This window comes from Dryas octopetala, chromosome 5 (genome assembly GCF_963921425.1).
Source record: "Dryas octopetala chromosome 5, drDryOcto1.1, whole genome shotgun sequence".
Classification (NCBI taxonomy): domain Eukaryota; kingdom Viridiplantae; phylum Streptophyta; class Magnoliopsida; order Rosales; family Rosaceae; genus Dryas; species Dryas octopetala.
Genome location: NC_141370.1, coordinates 10085338 through 10100304, shown reverse-complemented (window position 1 = coordinate 10100304; position 14967 = coordinate 10085338). Strand labels below are relative to the sequence as shown.

General features: G+C 35.6%; 1 protein-coding gene across 1 annotated transcript; it reads left to right on the top strand.

Annotated features, from left to right (window-relative positions):
- The first annotated feature begins 394 nt into the window (after window positions 1–394).
- On the top strand, window positions 395–13235 carry MSL2 (MSCS-like 2). Its single transcript, XM_086243969.1, has 14 exons — window positions 395–559; window positions 1349–1572; window positions 1662–1721; window positions 2470–2633; window positions 3381–3504; window positions 3601–3698; window positions 4214–4327; window positions 4631–4691; window positions 5330–5479; window positions 5576–5686; window positions 5890–6057; window positions 6991–7104; window positions 8978–9034; window positions 11945–13235. Exons 2-14 carry the CDS (start codon window positions 1495–1497, stop codon window positions 12878–12880), a joined length of 2235 nt encoding a protein of 744 aa, XP_086100095.1. The 5' UTR covers window positions 395–559; window positions 1349–1494; the 3' UTR covers window positions 12881–13235.
- The last annotated feature ends 1732 nt before the right edge of the window (window positions 13236–14967 follow it).

Here is a 14967-nt window from a genome sequence, read left to right as displayed (position 1 = left end):
TTAAAAGTAGTGAAAGCCTAAAATTGGGCTTTATAATCATTTACTTGATAAAAAAATGAATGACAATTTTATATTTTATATTTTATATTATTAGAAATTATTGTGTATGACCATGAATTATAATACGTGTATAATTATTAATTTTTAAAATTATACACGTGTTATTATGATTAGGTACAATAATTTTATCTACACTTAGACAAAAATCAACCCGTCACATCCGAAGATGGAGGTTTAGTGAGAGAATATAGGTAGTTTATGAGAGAATGTTCTAGGATAGTGATTGTGGACTTGTGGTAGAACAAAAAGAAAGAAAGAAAAAGAAGAAATAGTGATTGTACCACAATTTACCCCAAGAAAAAAGGATTCCACGTGGCTAAAACATGTACATTCTTGCGTGTGTAGACAAGAAATAGAGCATCTCGTTTCCTTCTCTGTCTTCGTCTCGTCGCTCGTCTCCTTCAGGCTCCATAGAAAGAAGAAAACCAGCCTCGAAATTCCGTGGAAAGCCTCTGAATTCTGGGATTTTACGCTTCGTCGTCGTTTTATAGTTCACGAGGTATTCTTTACACTACGAGAAGCTTCATAGCGGAGTGTCAATTTATTGAGTTGAAATTCGATTGTGTAATATTGTATATCTCTTTGCATATCATGTCCGTATATGCACAAGTCAGTTCCTTTTCATATTTGGTTATTTAGGTTTATCTTTTTTTCTTTTTGCAAATAATTTTTAATTTTGCTACCTTACCTGCAGATTTTCCGTTTTTTTGGATTCTTTGGTCTTTTCTAGAAGTATTAACCATGTAATTCAAGAACTTATGCCATACCCAATTTATATGGAGTGGTAAAATTTGGGCTTTTGGGTTGTTGGGAATTATATAGTTAAAATTAGTTTAGAAATGAAACTCAACTTTTTACTATGAATTCATTTGATTTGATTTTTAGTAGTTTAGGATTTCTCTGTGTGTATAAATTAATGCATCCACTAGTTGAGGGTGATGAGATTTAAGTTAGAGGGTGGTACACTGAGAAGGGAAAAGCCACTAAAGATTGGCCCGAGGTTTTAGATTGTGAGTAACATGAAAGCTTATGGATAAACCAAATATATGACCACAAGATTGAATGGTGAAATAGAATGTCTATGGACTGCCCTACACTGTTCAGTGAACATGTTACTAAAGTTGATGGGTCATGAGTTTAGTAACCTACCATTTTCCTTTTTAATTTTTGGTTTATTGGGTGTTGGTTCATGCATTGAGAAATTACTAATATTTGAGTGGTTAGTTGATGTTATAGTATTTAAAAGTGTTTTTGTGTGTAGATGTGATGATTTGTTTTCATGTTTCAGAACTGGTTAGAATTTGCTTAAGGTGGTTCTGGGGTTGTAACGTTGTCAAAGACTACTTGGTCCCTTCATCAATATCTTTAGGCTTATGAAGGCTACATATCGTGTTGAGTTGCGTTATGATCTGACCTGTTAACTGTAGTTCAATAATGGTTCTTGCTGGTTCGTTGCAATTGTCCCATGAATTAGGACTTTGCAAGAATCAGGGGTACCAAAAACAATTTAAGGTACTACTGAACTTTTATTATTTTTTAATTTCTATTTCAATATGATGTATCAATTGATTTTTATCCTAAAGTAATTTCATTCTTTACAGAGTGGAATAGGAAGGAACAAGTTCCATTTATTAAGCACTGGCCTTACATCACAAGTCTCGGTATGTTCGTGCTATAACTCTACACTCTAGACACACCCCCCCTCCCCCCCAAAGAAAAAAAGAAAAAAAAAAAACTCCATTATTTGCCTTCTATAATGCATTAATGCTGCTCTAGTTTTGGCAAAATAGCACACACATACGTACTGTTTTCTGTGAAATATTGAAATTTCCAATTATTGTGAGTAACTGAATTATTGTCTGGATTATCGTAGATGGTATATATTAAGCACATAGTGTATACAAGTTACATTTCTTCAGCACTGCCCTTTCGTCGTGTTTCAATATGATTTGTGCCATATCTAATTTTAGACTCTACCAACCTCCCCCCCCCCCCCCCCCTTTCAAAAAACAAAATTCAAAAAAATCTCATGATATTGATTCGTCTATTACTGCACAAGTCTGTTGGCCAAAATTATTGCTAAAAACCGAAAATCTCATAATTTAATGCCAATATATTGACCCATGGGAAAAACGAAATTGTCGGAAATATTTTTCTGATAATTTTGAAATTTAAGACCTTGGTCTGGATTATTGTACATGGTATATGCTATGATATATTTTCTATTCATGCTAATGGATAGAATAAATTCTGTAAAATCTTACTTAAAACCAGAGGCTTGAAATTTTGAAAATAATATGGTTGTGCCCTTTTAATAGCTTGCCTAGGATTATCAGTCTAATGATGCTCTCACAGTTTGTGGAACTTTAAAGGTTTCAAGGAATGATTTTGAGATTATCCTATTTACAGCTTCAGAAAAAGGATTCTTGGAGTATCCGTTTATCAGACAATGTATACAGGCCCATAAATACTGTATCTCACAGATATCATGCATTTAAGTGCCATTCTTTATTAACACCAGGCCAACCATCTGACCTCCATGGCTTGAAGACGGCTGCCATGGTGTTGACAAGGTAATCTGTCTTTTGGTTAAGTGTGCATACATATGCCTTACAACTATTCTTTTTTCTTTTTTAATTTTAAAATTATATGGTAATTTATTCATGATTTGTGCATTTTTACATCATTTGTGGCTTTATTCTATATTTTTCTTTCAATATTTTGTCTACTTATGTTATTCGTTTTATTTTGTCTTAAAGTCATTGTTTAACTTGAGTTTAAACATAAAGAAACCTTATTAACCATTTACCAATATATGAGCATGGGGCCATGGCCTCATTTTATTTTGGAAATTTATTTGCAAACTCTTTTTTTGTCCCAAGTGATATATTTGATGACCAGGATGAGTTTCTAGAATGGTATTTTGATGTATCAGGATTCATGATTGACTTTGTCTTTAGTATGTTTTGGCTCTCCCTACTTATAGTTATAACATATAACCATCAAATTGCTCAGAATAATATTTCAACCTCTAGTATTGATAGTGATTACAATAAAACTACGTAGACATGAATACTAAAGTCCGAACAAGTAGAACAATGCCATCATGTCGAGCTCGGTTATCTTGGTGTTTTTTTTTGCTTATTTAATAGTCTCTGTTATTCCTTATTGTATGCTCAGTTGGTGCATTTTAAATGTGGCTTTCACGTTCCTATCAGTAGTGCATGATATCAAATTCTGTCAAATCTACTGCTCTACATTTGTGATTTGTGGACTCTTCTTTTCTAGATTTTATAAACAAGTATTTTTTTATTATGCAGGTCATATAGTGTTTTGCAAGGTTTTCCTGTTGTGTTCAAATTGATTCCATCAGTTGGCATCATTGTTTTTGCCATATGGGGTCTTGCACCACTTATGTGTCTGAGCAGAAACCTAATCCTTCATGTATGTTTGTCTGTGTGTGTGTGTCCATTTTTGCCTTTGTTTCTGAAATAGATTGTACACCCATGATGTTGTCTAACTTTTCATAATATCCTGCAGAAGAGTGATAGTAGTTGGAAAAAGAGTTGCACACATTATGTTACAACCTCGTATCTTCAACCTTTGCTGTTATGGACGGGAGCAACACTCATTTGCAGGTGTCCTTATGTTTCATTTTTATGGATAAATTATAATTTTATCTCTCATCTTTTCTATGGGAAATATTACAAAAGATCCAAACCCCTCCCTCCTCACCAAAACAAGATTTACAAGAAAAAAAAAAAGAGAAAATAAAGTTATGAAAATGGTAAAGAAGGAATACTGTCTAAAGAGGATATCCAGTCAAACAATGGTTTTAGAACCTTAAAGTTTAAAAAGAGAAAACTCAGCACCATTAAAAGTTTGACTATTTTTTTTTTCTTCACCTACGTGGTCAGCATGATTAAAGGTGGAACAGCTATGAAACCACACTACTTTATGACCAACCAAACTTCTCCTACACCATAACAATTCCAAAACTGTTTTTAAGGCATTACTGTCTGTACCCCAAAAAGAGATAACACAGGTGACTAAAGATACCTCGCAACAGAACATTGGAGGAATTACATTTTAATTTTTAATGCGAAGCCTATTCCAGTTAGGTAGTGTACTGATCACAGTGGTTTTCTTGCAGGGCATTGGATCCAGTTGTTCTTCCTACAGAAGCTAGCCAGGTTGTTAAGCAACGGCTTTTGAATTTTATAAGATCATTGTCAACTGTTCTGGCCTTTGCCTATTGTTTATCAAGGTCAGCCTGTTTTTTGTTTTTGTTATGAAAATGCTTGATTAGGTTGTCAGTTGAAATTTAATATAGCAGACTAAAGTTGTTGGGCTACTTGAAGGACTTTTCTGGACATGTTAAGTACTGTGTTTCTGGTCACTAGTACTTGGCCTCTTAATTTCTTGATGTTTCATTGGACCTACCCACCATAAGCTTTCCGTGATATGTTGTTGCTGTATTGATTTGTGCTCAGTGCAGATGACATTTTCTAAGTTGTAACGCATGATGACAGTTGCTTCCATGATAACTAATTGTAATATTTTCATGCAGTGTGATTCAACAAGCACAAAAATTCTTCATGGAGAGTAATGAAACCAGTGATACAAGAAATGTACGTGTTAATTGCTAACATTATTGTCCAACTTGTTTCCATATCCTATCTTAGATATACTTAGTTGCTCTGCTTGAAGACTGGAAAATTCCCTAGAGCCAATGAAATCAAACGGGTTATCTGATTCCGGGCCACCAATTCTAAGATGTTCTTTTTCGCTGAAGCTTGATCTTATTTACTTCGATCTCTTGCTCATCTCCTATATTTTAATTACTGGTCTTTCATTTTTGCATATTCCTTATTGAAGAGGCGCAGATTTGAGCAACATGCTTGATTAATTGCAATGAAATCTTAGGTTTTATTGTGCTGATTAGTCATACTATTACCAACGAGGGTTTAGTTGAGTGGTCAGGCCCATGATTTGCCCCCATGCTTGATTCATCATAGGTACATGTCTAGGTATTTTCTAGAGTTTCCTGCCTCCCAAAGATTGTAGGTTCGGTGGAGGGCCCCAGTTTCAAAGCCAGGTCCGCCTCTGGGGGATTTCTGGGTATTAAAAAAAAAAAAAAAACTATTGGCTTTTGGTTTTCAAGGGATCCAACCTGTCATCTCTCTCTCTCCCCCCCCCCCCCCCCCCCCCTTTTGTGAAATGCATTATATATATTTTTATAAATAATGAGCTCTTTCATTTTGGGCAGATGGGTTTCCAATTTGCTGGGAAGGCTGTTTACTCTGCAGTTTGGGTTGCTGCTGTTTCATTATTCATGGAGTTGCTAGGATTCTCTACCCAAAAGTGGCTTACTGCTGGAGGTCTTGGGACAGTTTTATTGACTCTGGCTGGTCGCGAGGTGAAACCCTGGAGCTTTCTTCCCCCAGTTTTCCTTATTTATAAATGTCTGAGTTTGTTTCAAAACTTTTGACCTTTTTTTTCTTCTTAAATGTAGATATTTACAAATTTCCTGTCAAGTGCAATGATTCACGCAACTCGGCCTTTTGTCTTGAATGAATGGATTCAAACAAAAATTGAAGGCTATGATGTATCTGGCACTGTTGAGGTTTGTATTTAAGTGTTAAACATTCATCCACTCAGATAAAGTGGCAGCTGTAAGAAGACAAGAGAAAGATATTATGCATAATTGTTAACTGATAACTATGCACACACAGAACCATGCAGTGATATTAACAGTTTTATTACATTTGTTTGCTGAAATTTTAAATTACCTTATTTAGTGATCTGGGTCTTTTTTGTCGCATGTAGCATGTTGGTTGGTGGTCACCGACAATAGTAAGAGGTGAAGATCGTGAAGCTGTTCACATTCCAAACCACAAGTTCACAGTGAGTGTTGTGAGAAATCTCAGTCAAAAAACTCATTGGCGTATCAAAACTCACCTTGCCATTAGTCACTTGGATGTCCATAAGATAAACGTAAGGAGTAAGGTTATCTATTTCTTTAATATGTAATGTAATCATTGTTTAGAAAATTGGATCGGACTAGTTGGCTGAATTGGGTTAATTTGGAAGTGACCAATTTTACCAATTCAATTTAGTCACAATTTCCGTTTACTCAATTAACAAGCCAAAAACAGGAACCATTATTCTGAGAACTAGTCAATTCAATTTAAATTTTCTTTAAAAGAATGTCAATTTTTAATTTTAATAAAATCTCTGTTTCTTCTCAAAAAAGAAAAAGAAAAAAGGGAATATTGTTTTGTGGTTACAGAGGTTTGAACCCAATCTCTATTGGTTAAATATAAAGTCACTTCCAATTTTCCACTATGCCACTCCCACATCTATTGTTCTACTACTAAAATTTTATATTTATCTATTTATTTCAACCAACATCAATGATGAAGATAATAGCTTATTATTAAGAAAACTAAAACTCTTAATATTTGGAAAAAATATACAATTAACAAAATTATTAATCTTATTAAAAATTAATGAACATGTTAAATCAAGGAGTACATAAATAACAAAACAAATGACAGTATGCATTAAAAAAATGTTGAGGACCTACCAAAGGATAGAACTAATAATTTATGCTTAATAGAAAAAACAAAAAGTATTAAACTAATTGTTTTAGAAGTGAAAAATTACCATTTGTTAAAATAGTCTATGAGATCTATTTAACATTGCAAGTATTAAATTTCATCATATGATTTAATATTGAAAGTATAATAAATATATTGTGATATGAATTTATATATCTATCATGTCATTATGGTTCGATCCCAGTTCAATCCCTGACCTATGATCCTCTCCCTCTTTTGGTTCAATGGCTTGTCCGGTTTTCAGAACATTGGTGTAATTGCATTCAAGCTGATGTGGTAATGGTTGATTGCCCTTATCTCTGTGCAGAATATTGTTGCTGACATGCGCAAAGTCTTGTCCAAGAATCCTCAAGTTGAGCAGCAGAGGTTGCATAGAAGAGTATTTCTCGATAATGTTACTCCTGAAAATCAATCCCTTTTGGTTAGTGCTAAACATTTATACATTCTTACAATAATTTAATAAATTTACATTGTTAGTCTTTTCATAGGTAGGTTATTTGTCTAGTTTTATTTTTTGGTTTCAAGTTAATTTCTCATTTACATGGGATGGACATATGGGTCTTGTGACAGGATCCAAAATGGAGAGCTCTGTAATGCATTTTTCTGTTCTGGATCATTTTGAACTTTGAATTTATGCTGCAACCTTTTGATTGTGGAGTAAATTGACGACAAGATGATGACATTAATCAGAAGATTTAGTTTATATTACACTAATGCCCCCAAGAACTTTGACTTGTGCCTCATTTTGGTCCCTAAATACATTTTAATTTGAGCCAACAATATTGAGTCATGTTTAGTAAGGACAAAATCTAAGGTTAACAAAAGTGGTTATGTGTCTAGTACATTACCACATTTTTTAAGGACATAATGGTCACTTCAAACCCAAAAAATAATTGTGAAATAAAAGTTAAAAAGAAAAAAACAACATTTTTCCTTCCCCTCCCCTCTCTCTCTCTCCCCCTCCTTTTCCCACTTCTCCTCCTCTCCGGTCACCCTCCCCCCCTTCCCCTTCCTTTCGCCACCTGCTTCTGCGACCAAAATTGTTCACATTCACACTCAACACCTTCCACTTCATCAATGCTCCTTGATATTCATTTGGAAAAGATGAGGTTTAGTTTTGCATTCTATAGGTTTTAGGTGGGTGGAAATAAGGGTAACTGCTTTCCCAGTGAATCAAGCAGGTAAGCATGGCTGCAGAAATAAAGAGTGGTGAATCCAAGAAGGGTGTTGATGAAACCCATATGGAAATAAGTCGAGATTGGGAAGTTGGCAAAGGCTAGGATCTTGATTTTTGCTTCAAGAGGCCACAATGGTTCAGATAAATTCTAATGGTTCTTTGTTTCATCTTCATTTTCTTTGTTTATATATCACATTTACACATGTTTTCTGCAACCTTCATATGGCGCCATGGTTCGCTTTGGGAGGTTAGGGGTGATGGAAGAGGAGAAGAAGGGAGAGAGGGGGGGAGGGGAGTGAAAGGAAAAGTGGAATATTGGACCTCTTGGAATGACAAATATACCCTGAAAAAAGCAGGTCACATTAGGTACATGACCACTTCCGTTAACTTTTTAAATGGAAGTTTAGTTTGTCCTTGCTAACCACACAAAGGGACCAAATTGGGACGTTTTAAAGTTTAGTGAGCAAAATGAAACACATGCCAAAATTCAGGGACATTAGTGTAATTTACCGAAGATTTATTTAGAGTCCATTTCTTAATGTTTTTTGGTTTTCAGTTTTTACTTTTTTTATTTTTAATTTAGTAAAGAGATAGAAGGAAAATATATGAGAGAAAGGAGGAAGGTGATGGGTGATGGGTGATGGGTGATGGGTGATGGGTGATGAGAGATGTGAGGAAGAAATGAGGAAGAATACATAAAACTAAAACTAGAAAAATGATTTAAAATTGTTTTTAGTTCTTATTTTATGAACATGTTCTCATCCCTCCATTACTTTTCTCAACTCTCCTCTCACTATCCTCTTATTTTCCTGCGATATCTTTAATTAAAAATAAAAACCAAAAACAAAGATGTTATCAAGCTAAGTAATTTTTTAAATTGAAATGCTTTCATAAGTATACAAAAGTGCTCGTATGGTGAAGCAATTTGCATAAGTGTAGCCGTAGTTCATCAATAAAATTATATTTTCAGTTATAATTGTCCTCACAATTGTAGTGTTTTAACTTTTAACTACATATGTAATATAGACATAGGCAAATGAATTTGGGGGGTGGGGAGACAGGGTGCATGTCTGTATCTGAAATTCTGAATACATACCTTATTTTGTACATATTGCAGATCTTAGTTTCCTGTTTCGTGAAGACATCACATTATGAAGAGTATCTGTGCGTCAAGGTAAGTGTGTTTTGATTCAGATAAATCGTTCTACCTTTCAATTAGCTGACTGAAGTTGACCAGAATTAAGGCTTAAATCACAATATGTTTATGTGGAAGAAAAAAATATCTTAACCAATTACTTGAAGTAAAAAATGCTCTTACTTTGAAATAATGCGAGCTTCACCCCATCATATGATCCCCAAAAATTAGAGCCCGAGATGCATTTAGTTAATAAGACTATGGATATCTAGGTTGCTACTGGTAAGCATGAGATTAAAATGCTTGCTGTTATGGGATCACTCCAGAGATTTTTTTTCCTTTCTTTTGGGCTAGACATGCTAGAGTTTTGAGATGATCATTATGTTTACAGTAATGAAATTGCGGTCAAGGTTATATGGATTTGATGGATGTATTAAAAGTGTCTCATGTTAGTCTACATAATGAAGAAACAAGCAAGCAAAAGAGTTAGAGTGGAATGGGAATGAAAGAGGAGAGCCGTTAGTCTATTAGGGTTGGCTCCCTATATATGTTAAAAACATCTTTTAGTTTTTACATAAGAACTCCACTTTATATAATAATTATAGTATAACTCATAACACTCCCTTTCAAGCTGGACCATAAATATCTGTCATGCCAAACTTGTTACAAAGTTAACTCATCCTTAGACTCAACATAAGATGTAGTAATCTGTTTCTATATAATCCTATCTCCACAAAACAGCAATCCATGCCAATACATTTCATCCTCTCATGAAATATCGAATTACTTGAAATATACATACAGATTTGATTATTACAAAAAATTCTCATGGAGCAGTGCCAGTGCCACACATACCTATTTCTTGTAAAAAAGGTTTTCACCCACAAAATTGCACATACTGTGCGAGCCATTTCCCTGTAATCAGCCAATACACGATTTCACAACCACACTTTGCTTCTTACTTTTCTAGGTCACTACAATAACCAGAGATAGATTCCCTACCCACTCGATCACCCCTGCCCAGTCAACATCTAGATTATTAGAAGACTTAATCATGAGCCCCCTTCCTAGAGTTCTTCTCACTGCCTCCCAAGGGGATTGATGTGGACTCAACATAATCTAACTGACAACTCCTGCGAAAAATGATACATTGGGTTGAGTGGTTGTTAAATTTGTCAACTTACCTACAAGTCTTCTATATTTTCCTGGTCCTTTAAGATCCCCCTGCTTCATTATCAAATTCGACATTAAGATCCATAGGAGTATCAACTGGCTTAGCTCCCAAAAATCTCGTCTCATTTAATAGATCAATATATCTCCTTTGTGAGAGAGACATTCCCATTTGGGATCTAGAAACCTCTCTAACCAAAAAATATCTCAAATGATCCAAATCCTTCATCTGAAAATTGTATCCATATGGTAATTCCTGAAGAGTATCCCGAATCTCCTTTGCAGCATCAAGAAATATAGCCATAGCACTAACAGTTGACTCCATTACCATTTCATAACCATGACATCACTATAAAATTATCTTGGGAGACTCTATTGATTCTCCCTTATTTTCTCTCTATACTCCTCACAATTTTTTCCCACAGAAGTTCGAATTCTATCCTTTTAGAAAAATTAATAAAAGAATAAAATTGAAAATAAAGAACTGAAAAAGATTAAAATTAAAACTAAAAAAAGAGGAGGAAGGAGCCGGCCACCCCTCCCCTGCCAACACCTCACCTCTCCTCCGATGGCGCCACTGGTCACTCCCTCTCCCTCCACCCTATCCTCTCTCTCCCTTCCTCTTTCTCTTTCCTCTTCTCATTCTATTCTCTCTGTCTCTTCCTTCCACTGCCCAGATGTTCACTGACTTCTGATCTGGAGGCAGCGACCTCGTTGGCCTCCAATATGGGTGGTGTGGTAAGGAAGAGAAAGAAAGTGAGAATATAGAAAGAGAAAAGAAAAGAGCGAAAAAAAAGAGAAGAAAGAGAGAAGAGAGAAGGACGAGGGAGGGGTTGGCTAGTCGCCAGTGCTGGCAGGGGAGAGAGGAGGCGCTGGCGGCGGGGTTGCTGCACCATTTTTTTAAATCTTTTTAGATTTTTATTTTGAATTTTACCAAGGATAAAATGTGAATTTTTGGAAAAAAAAAAATATATATATATATATATTATAGAGGTATATTGAGCAAATAAGGGGTATCCATAGAACTTCCCAATATCTTGCTCCCATTGTCCATAGTCTTTTCCTGTTTACTTTGGAGGGTTAGTAGTAAAATACTTTGATTTACCCCTAGCCCCAAGGTTTACTTGAACAGCCTCAAAACAAATAATTTGGGCCATTCAAATTTGCATTCCAACAATATCAACAGGTGAAGAAACAGTCTTAATCTTACTAGTGTCACCCATAATAGAGCTAGAATAATAAAGCCAGTAAACAATATAAGACAGTTGGAAGAGATCATGCAAAGGAGACTACCCACTGTTCTGGCGTTGTTATATATATTTTTTAGTTTTCTTAGAGTGGATGACTATGAGAAGAAGAATCCTATCTATTGGGGTATAAGTCTACCTACTGGGGAAGAAAAGAGAAAAGAAATAAACGACTTGTTAAACTATAGAAGGCAACACCCACTGGGAAAGAGGAAGAAACTTGCAAAACTTTGCTGAAGAAATGGAAGTTGCAGACGGTTGGTGCTTCTGAGTCATGCTCTAATACCACATTAGGTTACATGATGAAAGAAATTAGCTTGTAAAAGGGAGTAGAATGAGAATGAAAGAGGAGAGTCGTTACCTCATTAGGGACTATGCAGCTATTGCATAAGAACCCCACTTTTTATAATAATTATACTATGATTCATAACTTATAACATATTACACTGTACTTTTACATCATGATTTCTCTCACCTTGAGACCATTGAGAGTTAAGCTCATTTTAAGTAGGATGAATCTTTGCCTAAATAGGAAGCTGTATTGCTGGATCTTCTTAGAGTCATCAGCCATCACAAGGCCCGACTTGCTACACCAATCCGTACAGTTCAGAAAATGTATAGTGACCCCGACTTGGACAATGTACCATTTGTGGATTCAATATATAACAATGCTGGAGTAAGATCCAGTCGCCCGCTCCTACTGATTGAACCCGCATACAAAATCAACGGAGAAGATAAAAAAAGAAGTCGTACGCACAGCAGTGGAGAGCGAGATGGGAAGGCCACAGTGCGACCAGCACCTGACTCCAAGGTAGATGCTAAAGTTGGAGCAACATCAGTATCTGATTCAAAGACCAGAGAAACACCAACATCTGACACCAAGGCAGATACCAGGAGTGGAGAAACGTCAAATTTAAACACCAAGGAGGACCCCAAAGTTGCAAAGTCATCTACTTCTGATCCCAAATTGGGTGACAAAGCAATGGTCAAGTCTGTCTCCAAGACAAACTCTAAAGACTCAGAAAAGTTTGATTCTGACTTCAAAGAAACAGGCTTAGTATTTGATAATTCGACGAAAAAGATCTCTGACAAAAAGCAACTTAAGAATGCAAGTGTTGGAAATGCTATTCAGAACAGTTCTAATGATCCTGCATTTTCGTCATCAGAAGGTGGTGCTGAGAAAGCAGGTGGATCAACCACTTCCCCAGTGAAACAGGGAGGTGAAAGGATGCCAGCTCCAGAGCCACCAACATCAAGGCCTGCTCTAGAAGAAAATATAGTACTCGGTGTTGCTTTGGAGGGCTCAAAGAGAACCCTTCCTATTGAGGGGATGGCTTCCCCTTCATCTCATGTAGAGGCAAATGATTTGGCTTCTTGCCGCAAGGGGAATGCGTCTCCAATTGCTGATAAGGATAAGAAAAATGATCAGGTTCCAGCTGCACCAGGTTCAACATCTGGCAGTGAGTGAGTTTAGGAATATTGATGGAAGTCGTGGCTTTTTGCCCTATGAAGGTCTGAACTCTCTCTTAGAAAGTCACCATGAAGCTGTGTTTTTTCAAAGCTCCGCCATACACTGTACATGCTCAGTTGCTCACAATTTATCCTTTATTGTTATCATCATTGTCAGTGGTAAGTCGCTAGAATTTGTTTGGCCCTTTCCATTGAACTAACAATACACCAAAGAGAAATGTAAGCTTCTGTCAGAATTGAATGGAGTTGATTGTCAAATTGATAGTATGCTACTGTAACTGTAGGCCATTTGAGGCTGATCTGTTTGGATTACACAATTAGAAAGATGTTTATATAAGGGCTAGTTTTTCTTCTGTTTTATGTTTCTCTTATATTAAGTTCTCATGTTACACTTTATCCTTCATTGTTATTGTCATTGTCAAATTGATAGTATGCTACTGTAGGCCATTTAAGCTTTACCTGATATGCAGTAGGGTAAGAATTATGGGACAAATATTTGTGCAAACATTTTGACAATGATTTTTAACCTTTAGAAATCACTAAATCCAAGGGTCCTAAACAAAAGTGATTGAAGGGTTTTTTATTCATTAAATAATGTAGCATTATACATTTATACCTAGTAAGAATTAAAAAGTAAAACCGCTCCTCCATTGCAAAGGACATGGTATGGTGATTGGTGATTCCCTAAAAGAGAAGAGACATGGCAATCAACTGGTGTAATTCCCATGCCATAAAAATGATGATTCTTGCCTTGGTTCATTGAGGTGTGATCCAGAAAAGAGTTGTTTAAGAAACTAATGCTTAAGCATAAAGATTTTATACTATTAAATCCCAACTCATATGAATGAATTTTGCAGATTAGGTCTACTTGAAGCATATTCTATATAACGTATTTGATAAAAGACTTGGGTCTGGCTCAAAAAGCCCCGCATCCACACTGCGGACCGGCATTGTCAAAGCCAATATTTTCTCCTTTTTTTTTTTTTTTTTTTTTTTTTTTTTTTTTGCATAGGTTATTTCAACCATCCTTCATTACTGAGTTGACCATCCTAACATATTTTGGACAAATTTTTCCTATTTTATCATTTCTTGCAAAAAATTATGAAATCACTCAGACCTATTTAGCAGCATGCCACCGAAATATACTAAGAAGTTATGCAACTTATGGCCGAATATAATGACAATATTCGGCATAATAGTACCGAATATTTTTTTCATTTCTATTCGGTGGTTACTTACCGAAAACTCTGCCAATATTCGGCAGTTAGGTGCCGAATAATCACAAATATTTCTACAAACAAGTGGTGAATGACCCGACAAATAAAATTGGAATTTTTTATTTTAAAGGTAAAATTAAAATTTAAAAATAGGGTAGTTAGAATAACCTGGGCCTTTTTTTAAAGTTGCTATTTGCACACTTTTTTTTTTTTTTTTGCACACATTTTTCTCTTACACATTTCCTACCATCTTTTAAAATGTAAAATTTATTTTTAACACACCCCTCTCATTACCAAAATACCCTCAATCTCATTAATCTTATCAAATTTCTCTTAAACACCCCACCAAATCCATTCAAACAATACACACCCACTCAATCTTTTCAGACAATACACACCCCCACCCCTACCCCCAACCCCAACCTCACGCCCACCCGATCTTAGCCAAGAACACACCCAGGTATACCAACATTGTCATCAGAGCCGTCACCACCACCGTCAACTTAGCTGTTGAAGTTGTCGTCAACTCGCCACCGTCAATCTACCGTTGGTGGTCTCACCACCTTACTACAACACCATAGCCATTGTTGTCAACCCATAGGTATGCCTTAAGCTAAATTATTTTGATTCATATGCAAATATAGGCTTTTTTTATCAAATTTAAATTGGTTAATCTATCCCAAGACCTATTTTTTTCTGTTTGAGATAATTTGGAGTGCGAGTTTTCTGGGTTTCAAGATTGAAATTTCGGGTTTGGGTTATAGTGTTTCGCAGGTCGTTCGGCACTAGTCTATCGAATATTTCGGTTTTGTTCGGTAGTAAGCTGTCGATCCTTTCATTTTCATTTGGCAGCTTACTACTGAACAAA

What these genes read in the sequence shown, in the direction of transcription:
- MSL2 (XM_086243969.1), top strand. Translation starts at nt 1,495, where the DNA reads ATGGTTCTTGCTGGTTCGTTGCAATTGTCCCATGAATTAGGACTTTGC. An exon ending in TTTGCCTATTGTTTATCAAG is followed by an intron (nt 4,328 to 4,630) that starts GTCAGCCTGTTT and finishes ATTTTCATGCAG; the next exon opens with TGTGATTCAACAAGCACAAA. An exon ending in AAACCAGTGATACAAGAAAT is followed by an intron (nt 4,692 to 5,329) that starts GTACGTGTTAAT and finishes CATTTTGGGCAG; the next exon opens with ATGGGTTTCCAATTTGCTGG.